Below are 17,802 nucleotides of genomic sequence, written 5' to 3' on the forward strand. Positions count from 1 at the left end.
TTGGTTCCAAACCAACAAAATTAATACCTCGCAGATGTGAAGAAATCATGAAAAACTGTGGTTATACAACTAAATACTAGTTTAGTGATTCACAGGATTGCTAAAAAAGCAGTTTGAACATAATAGTTTTGAGTTTGTAGCGTCAACAGCAGATGCTACTATTATTGTGAACACCCCCTTTTCTACTTTTTTTACTAATAGCCCAATTTCATAGCCTTAAGAGTGTGCATATCATGAATGCTTGGTCTTGTTGGATTTGTGAGAATCTACTGAATCTACTGGTACCTTGTTTCCCATGTAACAGTAAGAAATATACTCAAAACCTGGATTAATCATGTTAGTCACACAGCACTACTATTATTCTGAACACTACTGTACATCGATGATTGTTCGTCATATATTCACTATACATTATTAATATATCCGGAATTCATACTGAGACATTTGTCATTTTTGGCCAGTTTTGTTGCGGACGACAACGAGCGCCCGTTATACTCATTTCATACGCAATTAATCCTCTCCCCAGTGGGACCCAGACTTAAGTTCAGCCAACTTAATTGATTCAGGTGATACCAATTGAAACAACTTTTTAAGTTGGTTCTTTTGTCAGTGTACATTCACAAAATCTCTTCACAAAATGCTACCAAAGTTTGTTATTCATGCTTTTTTTGAATTAAATGCTTCTGAATGCTTTACACTTCTTCTGGATCAAAAATCTGTTCCAAATCAAATTCAAAATAAAGCCCCTCATTTTCTAGTTCATTATCTATCAGCTCATTACATTACAAATAAACATCTTACTACTTTTTGAGTTAAAAGTTGCTGTGTGCCAAACATTCTTCTATATCTTAGTTCCATGATATATTCTTATTGACCTCCAAAGATGAATCACTTATTTCCCATATTTATCTGCTCACCAAACCAAACTTCACTGAAATCATTCATTACTTTTTGAATTATCTTACAAGTTAAACAGACAAACAATGGTGACAACCTGACCTCATTAGGGGAGGTAATAAAAAATGATTACATGTATTCCCAAGAATTGGGAAATTTCCAGGATTCTCTTATTTTGAGGTTGTTTCCAGCAAAGAATCTATTGCAGATAATAAGAATCAATTTCAGTTTGCTGGAACTACACTGGCAGGCCTACGTGTAATATCTTCCACCTAGTTGTACCACAAACACATATCACTGTATTGATGCCATGGTTTCAACTGGCAGCTCTACAGTTGGAGTTTCACTGCTTAAACTTCCTAAATTGTGTCACATTATGCCCAAATTAAGTGATTAAATGCAACTGCTTTGCACCACTTTGCCATATAAACAGCAAAATGGAGTTGAACACATCCTGAGTGCACTTGCACTATGCACTTTAGACTGTGTTATAGAAGAGGCCCAGTGTGACTGTAGAGGGTCACCAGATCAGTTCAACTTAGACTTAAAATTCCACTTAGATGAGTGCTAAAACATATAAAGTACCCAGTAGCAAGTCTTGTAGTTGGTTTTGAATAAACTTCTTTATGTCTTCCACCTGGATGATTGACAGTCTCAGTTTATGAAAATCAATCTGCAGACAGACCTTGAATGTTCAGCACTCAGCAACTGGAGCTTTGGGTTACTGAAAAAAAAATAAATAATTCCATAAACCAGAATCTCCTTTGGGTTGATTTTAATTCCTGATAATACTCGTATTGCTATGCCTTGTCCAAATGTTTGACTTCATGTGGTTTCTTGTTTCTCAGGAAGTTAGCGTTACAAAAACCTTTGAGAAATAGTAAACCTTCGGTGCTTAAAGAATTTTGATTGTGCAATTTGATACCTCAGTAACAGAGATTTTAAAACTTAAATGATATTGTTGCTATTTTTGCAACTGTATGTAGATGATGTTGATGATTAAATCATCTTTTGAATTTGTGCCAAAGAGTTGTGGTAAAAATTGGTGTATGTGCACCTTGTGTATGACCATATTGTGATGTGGTGGCATGAGTGTTTTCTGCTGCCACAGTTCATGTTATGGCAGTTCCACCAGATGGCTCCAAATACATTCTGCTCAATATAGCAACTTTAATGATCGGTCAAGTTCAGTGTTTTGTTTTTTGTTTGTTTTTTTCTGATGACACCAGTGTTCCTGTCAAAGTCATCATCTATTCATTTACGTACAATGTGCAAAAAACTAAAAAAAAAAAAATATATATATATATATAAGTTTAGTAAGCCTTATTTTTTATGATTAATATTTTCTTTTAAAATATTCTCTCAAAGTTTTGTTACTGGTAAATTTTTAACTTGCAGAAACTGCAAAAGCACCTATGGCTTTCTCTGTATGATATGTGTACATATGGAAAAGAGCTTAATGTTTAATATTTATTAAAGTTTAAGCGCCATGGTATTTTGCAAATCAACTGTGTTGTGTAATTATTATTTTTAAATGGGCAAATATGCTGCTTCATCAACAGCCAAAAAGATTCACTCACTCAGATATTCTTGATTATAAACTAAAGGTACACTTGATTTTTTTTTTTTTTTTTTAAATTAACACTGGCAGTGTTAAAATCAGACTACCATGCTATGGTCCTACACTGACCCAGTGTGGGACCATATGTCACTGTTAATTTAACACTTGCGATTTTGCTGTGGAGCTGTATATACACACTCACACTCATCTTCAACCGCTTATGCAAGATTGGGTCGCAGGTGGCTGGAGCCTATCCCAGCAGTCACAGGGTGTGAGGCAGGGCTGCACCCTGAACAGAATGCCAGTGTCTCGCAGGGTCACATATAGAAAAACAAACACATTCACACCCGCAAGCACACCCACTGACAATTTAAAGTCTCCCATCCACCTAACCTGTATGTCTTTTGGATGTGGGAGGAAGCCGGAGCACCCGAAGGGAACCCATGCAAACACATAATTACAATATTGTGGAAAAGTTGATTTATTTCAGTAATTCCATTCAAAAAGTGAAACTTGTATGTTATATTCATTCAGTACACATAAGCTGATATATTTCAAATGTTAATTTATTTTAATTTTGATGATTAGAACTGACAACTAATGAAAATCCCAAATTCAGTATCTCAGAAAATTAGAATGTTACTTAATACCAATACAAAAAATGATTTTTAGAAATGTTGGCCAACTGAAAAGTATTAACATGAAAAGTATGAGCACGTACAGCACTCAATACGTAGTTGAGGCTCCTTTTGCCTGAATTACTGCAGCAATGCGGCATGGCATTGAGTCGATCAGTCTGTGGCACTGCTCAGGTGGTATGAGAGCCCAGGTTGCTCTGATAGTGGCCTTCAGCTCTTCTGCATTGTTGGGTCTGGCGTGTCGCATCTTCCTCTTCACAATACCCCATAGATTTTCTATGGGGTGAAGGTCAGGCAAGTTTTCAGGCCAATTAAGAACAGGGATACCATGGTCCTTAAACCAGGTACTGGTAGCTTTGGCGCTGTGTGCAGGTGCCAAGTTCTGTTGGAAAATGAAATCTGCATCTCCATAAAGTTGGTCAGCAGCAGGAAGCATGAAGTGCTCAACAACTTCCTGGTAGACGGCAGCATTGACCTTGGACCTCAGAAAACACAGTGGGGACCTTGATTTCCAAAGGAAATGCAAAATTTACTTTCATCAGAGAACATAAGTTTGGACCACTCAGCAGCAATCCAGTCCTTTTTGTCTTTAGCCCAGGCAAGATGTCAAGTCCGCAGTCTTCCCCATGATTGTGTAGCCTATGGAACTAGACTGAGAGACCAGTTAAAGGCCTTTGCAGGTGTTTTTAGTTAATGAGCTGATTACAGTGTGCCACCAGGTGTCTTCAATGCTGAACGTTTTCACATTCTAATTTTCTGAGATACTAAACTTGGGATTTTCATTAGTTGTCAGATATAATCATCAAAATTAAAAGAAATAAACATTTGAAATATATCATTCTGTGTGTAATGAATGAATATAATATACAAGTTTCACTTTTTGAATGGAATTACTGAAATAAATCAACTTTTTCACGATATTCTAATTATATGACCAGCACCTGTACAAGCTCCACACAGAAAGGCCACAGGTGGAAATCGAACCCATGATCTTCTCACTGTGAGACAGCAGTGCTAACCACTAAGTCACCATGCTGCCTGTAACTGTACACGTCCTTACAATTTAATTAAATGTTTTTTTTTTGTTTGTTTGTTTTGCATCACAAAAACAAAACAGACATCCCAATAATTAAATTCAAAATATTACTTTTAAAATATGGCACTTTCTTAAACTGCATATTTGAATAACATGTCCACCAAAAATACACCTACCAACAGAATTAACCTTACAATTAGGGAATGTAGCTTTCTGGGCATGTCAGTGTTGTAGTCAAGACCCAAACTCTCAAGGCCAAGACCAAGGTCAACACCAAAGCTTGAAGCCTCAGTGGCTAGGCACAACTTTTAAAAAAAATGGATGTCTAGACCTGTTATATTACATAGAACTTGCATTAGACTCATAATGTAACGTCACACAAATCAACCAAGCTGTTGAAAAGTTTACTTTGGAAAAAAATTGCAACATTCCATATGCCTTGAAAATGTGTTGAATTTTCTTGAGCTCCCCAAGGCTGTGAACCCTCAAACACAAGCCATCCAAGACCAAGACCTGGGTGGTGTTGAACAACTGCCTTAATGTAGCTAAAGGGCAAGGTTAAGCATTACAGCATTCCAACCCAGGTGCATGTTTTTGTACTATTAGTCATACTAGTCATGCTGTGTGAACACAGATCATTTTAAACACTCGTCGGGACACACATTCCTATTGTGAACCGTGTACATCACTGAAAAGCCCAATACAGTGACCAACCCAATAGAGTGAACAAAACACAGGTGTGTGTGTGCGTGCGTACGTGCCATTAGACATCTTTTATAGGGTGGATGCAGAGTGAATGGGTATTCTGCTGCTTCAAAGGTTCATGTGCACAAATGTTGACCTTTGTTGCTTGAGGTTTATTTATGATGATTGTTAAAATAGATGCCTTTGTGCCAACTTAAAAAAGAACTAATAAACTAAATATAGCACTACTTATTTGTTACTTACAGGATAGGTTGTACAGGAGAATTGTGATGGAGGGATTTCTGTGAGAGTGAAAAGGAAAATTTATGAGATGGTAGTGAGACTGGCTATGTTGTGTGGTTCATGGGCAGTGGCACCAAAAAAAAAAAAAAAAAAAACATGTTGGAAGTGGCAAAGCTGACAGGATGAAGGATGAGAACATCAGAGGAACAGCTCAGGTAGGATGGTTTGGAGACAAAATGAGAGAGGCCAGATTGAAATGGTTTCGACACGAGCAGAGGAGGGATGCTGAGGATGGAGTCACCAGGCAGGAAAAGCAGAGGAAGCCCAAAATTGGAGATCCATGGATGAGGTGAGGGAGGACAAACAGGTGGGTGATGTGACAGACGAAGATGCAAAAGACAGGGTGAGATGGAGAAAAATGCGGCGACGCCTAACAAGACCAGCCCAAAGATGAAGTTGTGAAGCACTTTGTATGTATGTTGAGAAAGTACATACATAATCTATGATTGATTGATTCTTATATATCTCTCTACTTCTGGCTCACTTTTGTCTGCGGGTGTTTTTCTCTCCATTCGTGCACTCAGCCAATGGCATTGCTCGGACTGTGGAAATGGATGGTGTGTCTATATTTAGAAGCAGGGAAGGAGGGCAAAGCAAAAGTAAGCCGTGGAGAGGGAGGGAGAGAAAGAGGAGGCAAGTAAGGAGAAGATCAATCTGCATTCTGCCGCTGACTGGAGTCGGAATCGGTTGGAGCTCCAGACTGATTTGAAGGAGAAGCATTATCACATCATCGATTCCAAACAACACACCATCACTGCACAACAACACCTGGCTTTGCAAGAGCAGAGCGGACAAGAAATTTATTTGGCCTCAAGGAAAACCAAGCAGGTAAGCCGAGCAAGCAAATTCTGCAGAAATATCTGATCATTATCTAATCATTAATGGTGAGAATGAAAGAAGAAAAATGACACAGATTCTGCTGTAGAGGCATTTTTAGTGTGTGTGCATAGAAGGTGTCTAAATTTAGCAGTGGCTACACCTTGGGAGTAAATGGGAGAGGCTGATAATTTTGGTTTGGCATGCACTATTTTTGGCATGTGGTAAAGCCTGAGAATACACTGTGGGCTGTACTCAGTTAAAACAATATGGGTTTGCAGAAGAAAACAGGCTGACACATGGTTTGGTTTTATATAGCTGACCTGCTTTTTAAAAATCCTCAGCTCTGCTTCATATTTGGGAGTGTTTGTATTTTTTATTTTTTATTTTTGGTGTGTTTGCACTGAGACTCCGTGGATGAGTGTCTCTGAAAGGCACAAAAAGACTAATATGTAATTTGAAAACAAAGCTCTAGATGTTACAGGAATGGACGTTGTGTGAGATCTGTGTCGGATCAGTGGTTGAGGAAGGTTCCAGTGATGTAAACAGTGCAGCTGCATTCATTCATTCATTCATGCGCTCATAACTTAAACTGACACGGTCTTCCTGCAGTCACTTCATCCACTCCGGTTTTGCCCACAACGAATACCGTAGTGTTGTATTATTTTTATTTTATTTAATGAATAAATTACACCTTTTTCTACATTATCAGAGTTCACTTACATTTTTTCTTTATTACTAGTAGATATTTTATTTAGTGCTTGATTCTGGGAAAACCTTTATAAATAGTTATTATTGTTGTTATTACCTAAGAATGCATGATTTTTGGGGGTGTAATACACACACACACTTTACTCTGGAAAATATGTTTTTTTAATTCAGTATATTAACGTGGCACTAATATGACAGACAAATCGTTTTTTCTCTCAGAGATGCGGCCAAAGTCCAAACTCTTGTTCAAGCGACGTCTCATGCTGCCCACGATCAAAGAAGGGGACACTGAGGAGACAGTGAGAGACTGGAAAGAGAATAACACACTCAGCATGACGGGTCATTCCGTCTCCTCAGATGACTACCTCCTCTCCATCTGCCACCTGGCCCACCCCACCTTCCCCATCAGGGATGTTTCCCCTGATAACGTGTGCACATGCCTGCAGCTGACACAGCACGGTGGGAAAAGGCCGTCGTCCTTCAGGGTCAGCCGCAGTGAGGAGAACCTGTCGTCCAGGTGCCTCGGCAACTCTGATCCTTTGGAGTACCTCTATGGACACCAGAGTCACCTCTCTGTCCTCTGCAGCAGCCAGCCAGGAGCTATGAGGAGGGCGTTTTCAAGACAGAATGGGCCAGTATGGGAGGCTCGCACCCGGGCTCACAGCATCCCAGCTGCTTCCCCCACAGATCTCCCGTGGCAAAGCAAGAGCAGCTGCTCTCAGCTGGACGCCATCGCCGATGCATCTCCTCTGAGCTCGGGGGAGGAGGAGCGACAGAATCCCACCATCAAACCATCCCTGATCTCTCGGTGGATCTCTGACTGCAGGTCGGCTTGGGGGGATGCACGTGCACGAGCCTGCATGCTGCCCTCCATCGCTGAAGTACAGACGGTGCAGAAACGCCACCCACCACTTCTTTAAAGATCTCACTGTTGTCAGCGTCACAGAGACACGAGATGTTTGATGCCGTTGCATATGAGGAAAAGGTGGAACATTTTGAATGGAGAATGATGTTGTAATGATCTGTGATGTTCTGATTGTTATTGTGGTTGTTTGATGTTATGAGCTATGATAGTGAACATGCAAAAAATAGTGAAAAGTGACAAACCTGCAAAATCATTTTATACCTTGCTGTTTTTGTGGTGTAATATGAATAAATACATTTATATATATATATATGTATATTGTCAAAGTGTGAGGAGTGTTTTTCTGCATGGCACAATCTGTGTTTTTGTGTAAACACTTAGCAGATGAACTCCGCTCTCAGCTCTGATGGTACCAGAGCTCTGGGGTTTCTATGGTAACTGTCGTGGGATCCGGCACGAGTAAACATCACTGTGGAGAAGCAGAAGCCGAACGATGACCACTGAGCCTCCGCATGCCATGAAAGATGTGGACTATCTGTCGGTGACAAATGCATGTCAAAATCGTAACGGTTACTGTTACGAAATAATCCTATTTCGACCTGAACTCAGACGTATGATGCTATACATTTTCTGTCATGAGAAAAGAAAATTCTGTTATTGTGAGAGCTAACTGAGAGAAAAACTAGTACTTCAACAGCACAAACCAAAAAAAATAAATAAATAAATAAATCACACACTAGATGTTGTTTAGCATTTGATACACTAGAGGGCAGGTTTTAACCCCCAAACCCTCACAGACTTAAATGACGTCACCTAGAAAGTGATTGAGTAAAAGAGGCTGCACATCACCTTATGCACTGAAAAAAAATTTACTCCTACATTTAAGATTGAACCATTTTAATTGCATATTAGATTTTCTTAACCATTTAGATTGCAGTTTTAACTTAATAAATTTAAGGCATATTATCGGTTCATATACGTGATACAAAATGAATTTCTTCATGATAAATATATTGTATAATGTATTTAAAACATCAGTAGCCTGCTATTACCTCTCATTTTTAGCTGTCTCATTTATACTTAACTGACATATTAACTTCACATGAAGTTTATGAATTTTTATATGGTTTTGTTTGTTTTTATTTTGTGACAGCCAAAGCATCTTCATTCATTTTATGCCACTGATCTTGGTTTGGGTCACGGTGGCTGTAGACCAAGCAGCTCATCCCAAACTTCCCTATCATCTGCCAAGTCCTCAAACTCTTACTGAGGGATCTTGAGATGTTGCCCAGGTCATAACCTCTGGGTTATTTCTGGTAAACTCAAGTTTGATGTCACAACACTATGAACTGTGGGATTCTCCTTATGCTGCTTCATTTGCATGCGGAAGTCAATAATTGGGACATCTAATGGAATTATGTTCCAGTGCATCTGCTCAGGAAAAAGACACTGAGCTCCTTTCTGAGGAGTACTGTGATGGGTTTGTGACACACTGCCATACTGACAATAACACCAAGGTCCAGAAATCAATTTTACCCGTCAGCAGTGTTGCCAAAGCAACTTTGAAAAGTTACTTTATTAGTTGCTTTATACAGTTATACAGTTATATTTTACAGTTACTTCATTAGCAGCTGTGGACAACTTATCGGCAGCTGCTGAATGTAACTAATAAAGTAACTAGTACTCTAACGTGGTTATTTTTAAGATTGAGTACTCAGCAAAGTAACCATTAGTTACATTCCTGATTACACAATCTTAAGAGTAACCAAGTTAGATTACTAGTTACCTTATTAGTTACATTACTTACTAGTTGCAAGTTGTCGGCAGCTGCTAGTAATGTAACTGCATAAAGCTGCTAATGAAGTAACTGTATCAACGAAAAAAGTAACTAATAAAGTAACTTTTCAAAGTTACTATGGCAACACTGCCCGTCAGATATGTTTATTGCAATAACATGGCATCAAACATGACAAAGGAGTAAAAATTAACAAAAGGGTTGTGTTCAGCACCCACTAGGTGCACAGTCATATTCCTGTGACTTAAGATCAGCAAAGTCGGTGAAGCGCATTGATGGCAGCGTTGTTGTGATTTGGCGCTCTCTAACTGAAATTTATTGAATTGAAATTGAAAGTCAGTCTATACAGATTCTGCCTGAGTGTCCGACTTGAACGGCTGTTCCATTACACTTGTCCAAGTTTCAGCTGGTTTATTTCCAAATTCAGAGTACAATCAAACAACATTACACAGCCGGTGACGAATGCACTGTGTGACCTGGAGTCGGTCCCCGGGCACCTCTCAGTGGCTGCCCACTGATTCTAGTGTGATCAGATTGTTTTGAAAAATGTCCATGATTAGGATTAGGATGGGTTAAATGTAGCGACACAAATTCCTTCAGGGGATTAATAAAGCACAAATGTATTATTGATAATTCCCTTAGCCAAAGTGTGCAGAAATGCCAACTTGTAGAAAGTGGGAAAACAAGGCTCAAAATGTCTGCCGAAGAGCCATTGTGCACTTGATGTTTTGACAGTGAGACAACCTTAAACCCTCACACAGTTAGTGCTTCAAAGTCTGTGAGTCCATAATGTTTTAAGATTATGGGGAGAAACCTCAAGCAGACCAGACTCCATGAGGTGAGCATCCACAGCTTAGCACATCAGTTGAACTTGTATTTGTTTTGTACATATTTAAAATTTTCAGGAGTTCAGGGCAGCTCGAGGCCCTGCACAGCAAAATTTGACATGTAACCCACCGGGTAAGCATGTCACTCTGGAACATCTGCTGTAGGCAGCATGCCAAGTGCACGATGTATGTACGAGGTCTGTTAGAAAAGTATCCGACCTTTTTATTTTTTTCAAAAACCATATGGATTTGTGTCACTTGTGATTGCATCAGCCAAGCTTGAACCTTCGTGCGCATGCGTGAGTTTTTTCACGCCTGTCGGTTGCGTCATTCGTCTGTGAGTAGGCTTTGTGTGAGCACTGGTCCACCCCTCTCGTCGTTTTTTTATTGCGAATAAATGTCTGAACGATTTGGAGCTTTGCTGCATCAATTTTTTTCCAGAAATTGTGAGAGACCTCCAGGTGGACACCGTTCGGAAAATTAATATGGCTTTCAGGGTTAAACCGTTTCCAGACGGTTTAAAGACCGCCCACAACTGCTGAGAGCGCGCCGTGCTCCGAGCGCCGATTGACAGGCTCAAACCCCGCTGAAACAACCAGATCATTTCCAACTAGCACAGGAATTGTGAAAAGACGTGGACATCAGCACTTTTTCGGCACATTGAGACAGACGTGCGGAGGAGTTCCGCGCGTCGCGGTGGAGCCGCATGGCGCAAAGCAACGCCGTGATGAAGCCTTCCAGGACATGTTGGGGCATGTCCAGCTCATGCACAATCACAATCGGATAATGCGCACGAAGGTTCAAGCTTGGTTGATGCAATCACACGTGATTCAAATCCATATGGTTTTTGGAAAAAATAAAAAGGTCGGATACTTTTCTAACAGACCTCGTATGTGTGACTGTCACTTTAAGGTGGCTTCAGGTCAACTAAAGTGTATTCAAAGATTAAACAGCGGCAGCACCTTAAAAAATGCTTTAATTTCTATTTGAAGACAAATGTGGTTGCTAAAGGTCATCTTGAGATGGGTGAGCATGATGGCTGCAGACATAAAATATCTTTTGAAACTTTCAGAACATTGAACCTGCAGCATGTTGGAGCAGGTGAATGTGGGTGGCAGGGACTTTGAGGATGGACTGACTGATGCTCGCACACTGTGGGAAGGCTCAGCTGGTGATATTAAAAAAAAAAAACTGTTTTTCCAAACAGCATAAAGCAAGTTTGTTAGTGAAGAAATCAAAAATGTGTAGAACTAGAGCACAGCACTAGTTTCCAATTCCACAAATTTTTACCCTGGAAAAATCTTCAAGGTCAAAGTCCTGTTAGAAGTGACTTTTCATAAACTTAAATATAATACAAAACATAGATCAAAAGAGCTTTTGAAGGTTAAAATCAACTATCCGTTGATCCACAGTATGGATCAGATGTGGATCTAACTTAGTCTATTCATTGAGTTGGCAGTTTGTACCTCATTCTCACAATGTCCACAAAATATACAATCTGGATCAGATCCAGTGTCGCAGACTGAACGGTTCCCCCCTAAAAATGTTTCCATCCTGCCTCCACTGCGCATGCGTCATTTCGGAGCTCAGCAGCTCATCTTAATCTGACTCTTCACCCAAAGCGATCAAAGGGAATAATGTCATTATTAACCATCAGATGACAAGGTAAAACCTCTTAAATCATTCTAAAGTCTGTTTTAAGCAGAAACTAAGTGATCTGTGACACTTTGAAATGATGGCAGTACAGTGAACGCAGCAGGAGGCTTGTTGTGACTGCAGCGCTCTGGTCGCTTCCTCAGTCTTTTATTTTGAAATAATGCTGAATTTATGTGGAAATGATCGTTGTACACAAGCTTTAGATATCTGTCGCTGAGACAGATGATGACTCAAGTGCAGTTTGAAGTAGAAACGAGGTGATAATCGGTGAAATACTGCCGACGCTCCAAAATGACGCATCACACTTTGTCAGGCGATAGTGAGAACATCTGCACCTCACTATTAAATATGAGAGTGATTGGGGCACGTTTGAGTAAGATATAATGTAAAATATACATTACATGGTGTTTTCAATGTTAAATGTCCACAAAAATCTGTAATCTGGATCAGATCTGGACCAAACTTTGTCAGCCGATAAAGGATGCCATCCTACATAATGCCCTCAAATATGAAACAACTCTGATCTTTTTTGACAGCGTTATTAATTTTTTAAAATTCATTCAATGTTAAAGACAGGGATTTTTCCAAGATTTTTCTTGACTTTGACCTTTGACCTATGACCTGGAAAATTTAATCAGTTCTTGCAGAGCCAGATATGAATCTTCAGTAAAAGTTTCATAAAAATATATGAAAAATTGTGGGTTACAGGCTGTTCACAAACAGACAGACAAACAGGGCTGAAAACAGAACATTCTATAACCTGATAACCTTTGTTGCCGGCGGATATAAAGTATACTGACTTATACAGTGACGTGTCACAGACAGAGCTGGTGAATTGTTATAGCTGACCTTTTGACCTCTCAGTCTCTGTGCCTTCTTTCTTTTTACACTTAAACCTTTATTAGATCAAACAGACTGAAAGAGAGAAAGGAGTGATGCAGCACAGGTCTCGTTAGTCAGTAATGAAACTGCACTCCGCACTACATATCATCATCATTGTCATCTTCTGAGCCACTATGGTTTAATTTTAAGAGATAATTCCCAGTACAGCTATAAGCAACAAATTCTCACCATACCAACGGACATTCACGGCAGAGGTCTGGGACGTTCTCCTCTTAAACTGATTAAAAGGACTCTTAATTCACGGCCTAACACTGGAGAGTCATTAAAGCTGTATTAACTGGCAGACAGACGGTGCCGATCATAACAGTTTTATCACTGTTATGTCTCTGTGACATCATAAAGTGCAACTGTTAAAGAAAGAAGAACTTCACATGATAGACAATAGGGGCATAATGATTTGATATGTTGTTTGGTACAGTGGACATGAGAACTACAACATTAAGATGCTTGTTTGTTTTGTTTTTTAGTATTATTATTATTATTAAATGACAGAAATTGGACTTCAAAACAGGGCTCAGTTACTTTCAGCATGCATTTAAAACGTGTTCTCATCAACAGCAGGGATTAAAGCAAACAAATAAATTAATCTTATGACTGAAATTCTTCTTAAATCCTGTGTGACTGCGTCAGAGGATTTAAGGTAAAATAAGGTGGAGACAGCTAAGAAAACAATCAGAATCAATCGAAATCTTTTAAAATACAAAAGATTTAATACAAGCTGTATTTATTTTTCCTGGTCAAAAAAGGATGAGCAGAAATTTAAAACTAGAAGCACTCAGAGAGTGCAAACCTCCGCCAAGGCCATAGGGTCACTGACCCTAAAGAGATTCCCTCCTTGGCACAGTGATCTATTCAACAATTCAGTGTTACAACCAAAACTATGATACATACACTTTTCTTTCCTGTATATTTGACATCCTTGACTATGAAAACATACCACTAGAACTTGGAATCACTTTTATGTCTTTATTAGTTGAAAAGTTATTGTATAAAAACGATTTTTCGGTAATGGCGGTTTTCTTCTGGATCTAGCTCCATAACAGTCAAATCTGATGACACCTTACTGAATCAGTACAGATTCAGCTCCAGTTTGGTGTTAGTTGTGCATCTCTAGCCTCATTTGTCACCTCACACTGACACATTTTCTATTTTCATATATTTTTGCATATTCTGGATCACCAGATCCGGAATCCGGATCCGATCATCACCAAACTTTGTTGTTTGATAGAACATTTGACTATGTTACACCCTAATTTTTTTCAAGCTTTTCTGCCTTGTTTTTGTGGAGTTAGAAACTAGAATGTCAAAATTCCCCCTATCCCGCAATGGTGAAGAATCCTTTAAAAAATTCCTGGATCCGGATCGTGATCTGGATCACCACTAAAATTTAATCACTTGTTCCTCTTGTCATTTCCAACCACTCCACAAAATTTCATCAAAATCCGTTCAAAATGTTTTGAGTTATCCTGCTGACAAACAGACAGACAAAAAATTTATTTTTGTCTCTTTCTCTAAAATTGTATATAATAATCATTAGATGATTAATATATAAACAAAATAAATTTAACAAATATTACAATTTGAAAACAAATGCACCCGAACGTGATGACAGCTGCAACTGCTTAATGCTGACTTTTAACATTGAAAATGCCATAGATATGCTAACGCGCTAGCATCGGGATCCGGATCGTGATCCGGATCACCACTAAAATTTAATCACTTGTTCCTCTTGTCATTTCCAACCACTCCACAAAATTTCATCAAAATCCGTTCAAAACTTTTTGAGTTATCCTGCTGACAGACAAACAAACAAACAAACACGACCGAAAACATAACTCCTTGGCGGAGGTAATAACACATAACACGACGCTAAAATGCCCTCGGCCATATAAGCATTGTCTTCTTTATAATTTGCAGTTGTTTAATTGGTATCCCAATATATATATATATATATAGTTATACATTTATTGTTCTTTACATTAATTATTATCATTATTAATAATTAAAGGCTATTGTCTTGGTGTCTGCAGGAGGGTGTATGCATGCGCATACATGAGCTTTTAACAAGAGGGGAAGTTAGCTTTGAGTTAGCATCCACACTGGCATCTGTGAAATGTCTTGTAAATCACTCCAGAGGTGTTATCATGTTGCAAAAACAACATTTTTGTCATGATTCTACCCGTTCTGACCTCTTCTTATGGTTTTGTTTCATGCCTGTATCTATGCCCTCCCTCTTTGATCCTCAGTCTTTGATTTTCTGTTTATTGGACACCACAGTCTCATTTGAGGGTGGGCACTACAGGGGTAAAATATGACGCATATGACGTAATTTCTCTACTTCCAGGGGAAAAAACATGGCATTTTCTCTGAGTTTTTGGGCAAATTATATGCAACCAAAGTGAAAATGCAAATAAAAAGTGACGATGCGGTGGGAAAGTGGACATGCGTTGCAGTTTGTTAATGGCTCAGAGCACAAACATGTTGAGGCAGTTTTGCATGCGAGAGAACGTAGCTATTCTGGTTAGCTGCGTAGCCTAACACTTACCGACCGACACAATGTCTCCCATTTGCCTCACCTTCCCTTCTCCACTGAGAACCAAAAAAAAAAAAAAAATTTGTGAGTGCTTTGGTGATTGTACCCGAAAACAAAACAGTACACCATTTTTCCATGTGAAGTTATGCTGTGTATATATTTGCACAACAGGCTGTCCCCATAAGTGCTCAAATTCCACAATATCATGCAGGGATTAAGCGAGACTGCGCTGCCCCATTATATTGTAGTCACTGGTTTGGTTTTCTGTTTATCATTTTCTGTTTATCATTCTTTACGCATGTGTTTATTGTTGTTTTATCGATTAGAATTTGCCACATGTGACTTCTGTTCTAGTTTTGTCTTGGCCTTTATTTTCTTGTTGATCCCTTTTCAGTTCTTACATTTGTTTCCTGGTTTAGTTCTTTGTTCCTTTGTATTGGGTCTTCTTTATTTATTTATATATTAGGTCTTGGGTTTTGTTTGTCTTTGGTTTTGGTATTTTATTTGGATCACTGTGGTTTTAGGTTCATCTTTTAGGTTGGGTCCTGTTCACTTTGCATTTGTCTTACTGCACGCTCTTGTCTGGTGTTCAGGGTTTGGTATGGGTTTGTCTTGTCCCTTCTGTTTGTCACGCCCTCTTCCTGATTGTTCTCTCACACCTGTGTCTTGATTTCCTAATCACCAGCTGTCCTATTTAAGCACTTTGCTTTCTCTACCTCTCTACCAGTTTGTTGAATGTGCAGTTGTGTTCCAGCTGTTTCCACAGCCTTGTTTTTGCCTGCCCATTCTGACCTTGCTTTGTTTTTAACCTTGATTTTGTCTCTGCCACTGAACTCCACCACGCTGTGTATTTTGAACTCTGCTTCCTTCTTGGACCATGTCTCAGCCTCTTGCTTGCTTGTTATCTCCACAGGGCTGCTCTGCTTGTCTTCAATATTAAACCTTTTTTCCTTACTCCATCATCAGTGTTTGCAAGTTTGCATTTGTGTCCTACTCCGTTTGAGCCACACCGCTAAACCTGACAGTTTTCAGTTTTAGAAGTATTTATTTCCCGCTAGCTTTTACATAATTTATGACAAAGAGGTTATATTTACACACAAACCAAAAGGGAGTTTGCAAGTAGCTAGACCAGCCACTGACATCACGGTGCCACTCTAGTCTGATTGGCTGTCACCCCTGGTCCTCAAAAAAAAAAAAATAAAACGAACAGAATGAAACATAATGTGACTATACCTCTTAAAATAGGTCAATGTTCGCCATCTTTGAACTTGTCCAAGGTCTGTGTCCCAAGAACGTTCCCTATGATTTGGAAGACTCTGGTAGTAATAGGACTGGACTTAATTCTGAGCACAGACAGATGGACAGATGGATGGACGGGTGAAAAGACTTCCATTACCAAAAAATAGTACTGATAAGTATATAAAAAGTAAACTGGAAGTATACTTGAAACATACTTGCATGTACTACTTTTTGGTAAGGGTGGCCATATTTGATGGCCTCGGGTTTAAATGGTTTGATTTTCTCTTCAATTTAGAATAGGCTAATAAAAAATAAACAGTAAATACAATACAATGCTAAAATACCCTTGGCTGTGTGAGCATTATCTTCTTTATAATTTGCAGTTGTTTAATTGGTATCCCAGTGCAAAGTATATATTTTGACAAGAGTATAAGTTAGCTCTGAGTTAGCGGACGTTAGCGTGCACACTGACATCTGCGAAATGTCATTTAACTCACTCTAGAGATGTTATCACGTTAGAAAAGCTGTGCTTTCAGTTTTAGAAGTGTTTATTTCTCACTAGCTTTTACATAATATATGACAAAGATGTTATATTTACACACACACACACACAAAACAGAGCAGCTAGCTACCGGCCTATGATGTCACCACGCTAATGTCTGCTAATTTGTCTTGTAAATGACTTCACAAGTGTTACTAGGTCCCAAAAATCGCGTTTTCAGTTTTAGAAGTGTTTATTTCTCACTAGCTTTTACAGAATATATGAGAAACATGTCATATAAACACATAAATGAAGCGTTTGTAGAGAGACCTGCCAATGACATCACGGTGCCGCTCAAGTCTGATTGGCTGTGACCTCTGCCACTTAAGAAAAGAAACAGATTGAAACAGAATGTGACTTTTTAACCTCTTAAAATAGGTCAAGGTTAGCCATCTTTGAACTTGTCCAAGGTCTGTGTCCCAAGAATGTTCCCTGTGAATTTGAAGACTCGGGCAGTAACAGGACTGGATTAATGCTGAGCACAGACAGACGGATGGACGCAAAGTCTTCGCAATACCCGATGGCTATATTTGATGGCCTCGGGTAAAAATAAAAATGACCCTATTTCTCTTATTCCAGACATGTAGGGTGAGGTCAAAAATCTGAAACTGTCAGAGTGTGAGCACCAACACTGGAAGGGTAACCCCGTCCCACAGGTGGGGATCTGGGGGGGGGGATTCCCTTGGGAAATTTTTTTGAAAATGGTGCATTTTTGAGCACAATTGCAAGGATGAATCAAACAAAAAGTCCATATTTGCTCACAAATATTTTTGTGTTTTACATGCACAGAGTGAGGG

At 39.1% G+C, this 17,802-nt stretch overlaps 1 protein-coding gene across 1 annotated transcript; it reads left to right on the forward strand.

The window, feature by feature from the left end:
* Positions 1-5,523: 5,523 nt before the first annotated feature.
* si:dkeyp-72g9.4 (protein DEPP1) lies at positions 5,524-7,821 on the forward strand. The gene is made up of 2 exons (XM_034182165.1): positions 5,524-5,947; positions 6,866-7,821. The coding sequence occupies exon 2, from the start codon at positions 6,868-6,870 to the stop codon at positions 7,564-7,566; it is 699 nt and encodes a 232-aa protein (XP_034038056.1). The 5' UTR covers positions 5,524-5,947; positions 6,866-6,867; the 3' UTR covers positions 7,567-7,821.
* The last annotated feature ends 9,981 nt before the right edge of the window (positions 7,822-17,802 follow it).

This window comes from Thalassophryne amazonica, chromosome 11, assembly GCF_902500255.1.
Source record: "Thalassophryne amazonica chromosome 11, fThaAma1.1, whole genome shotgun sequence".
Lineage (NCBI taxonomy): Eukaryota > Metazoa > Chordata > Actinopteri > Batrachoidiformes > Batrachoididae > Thalassophryne > Thalassophryne amazonica.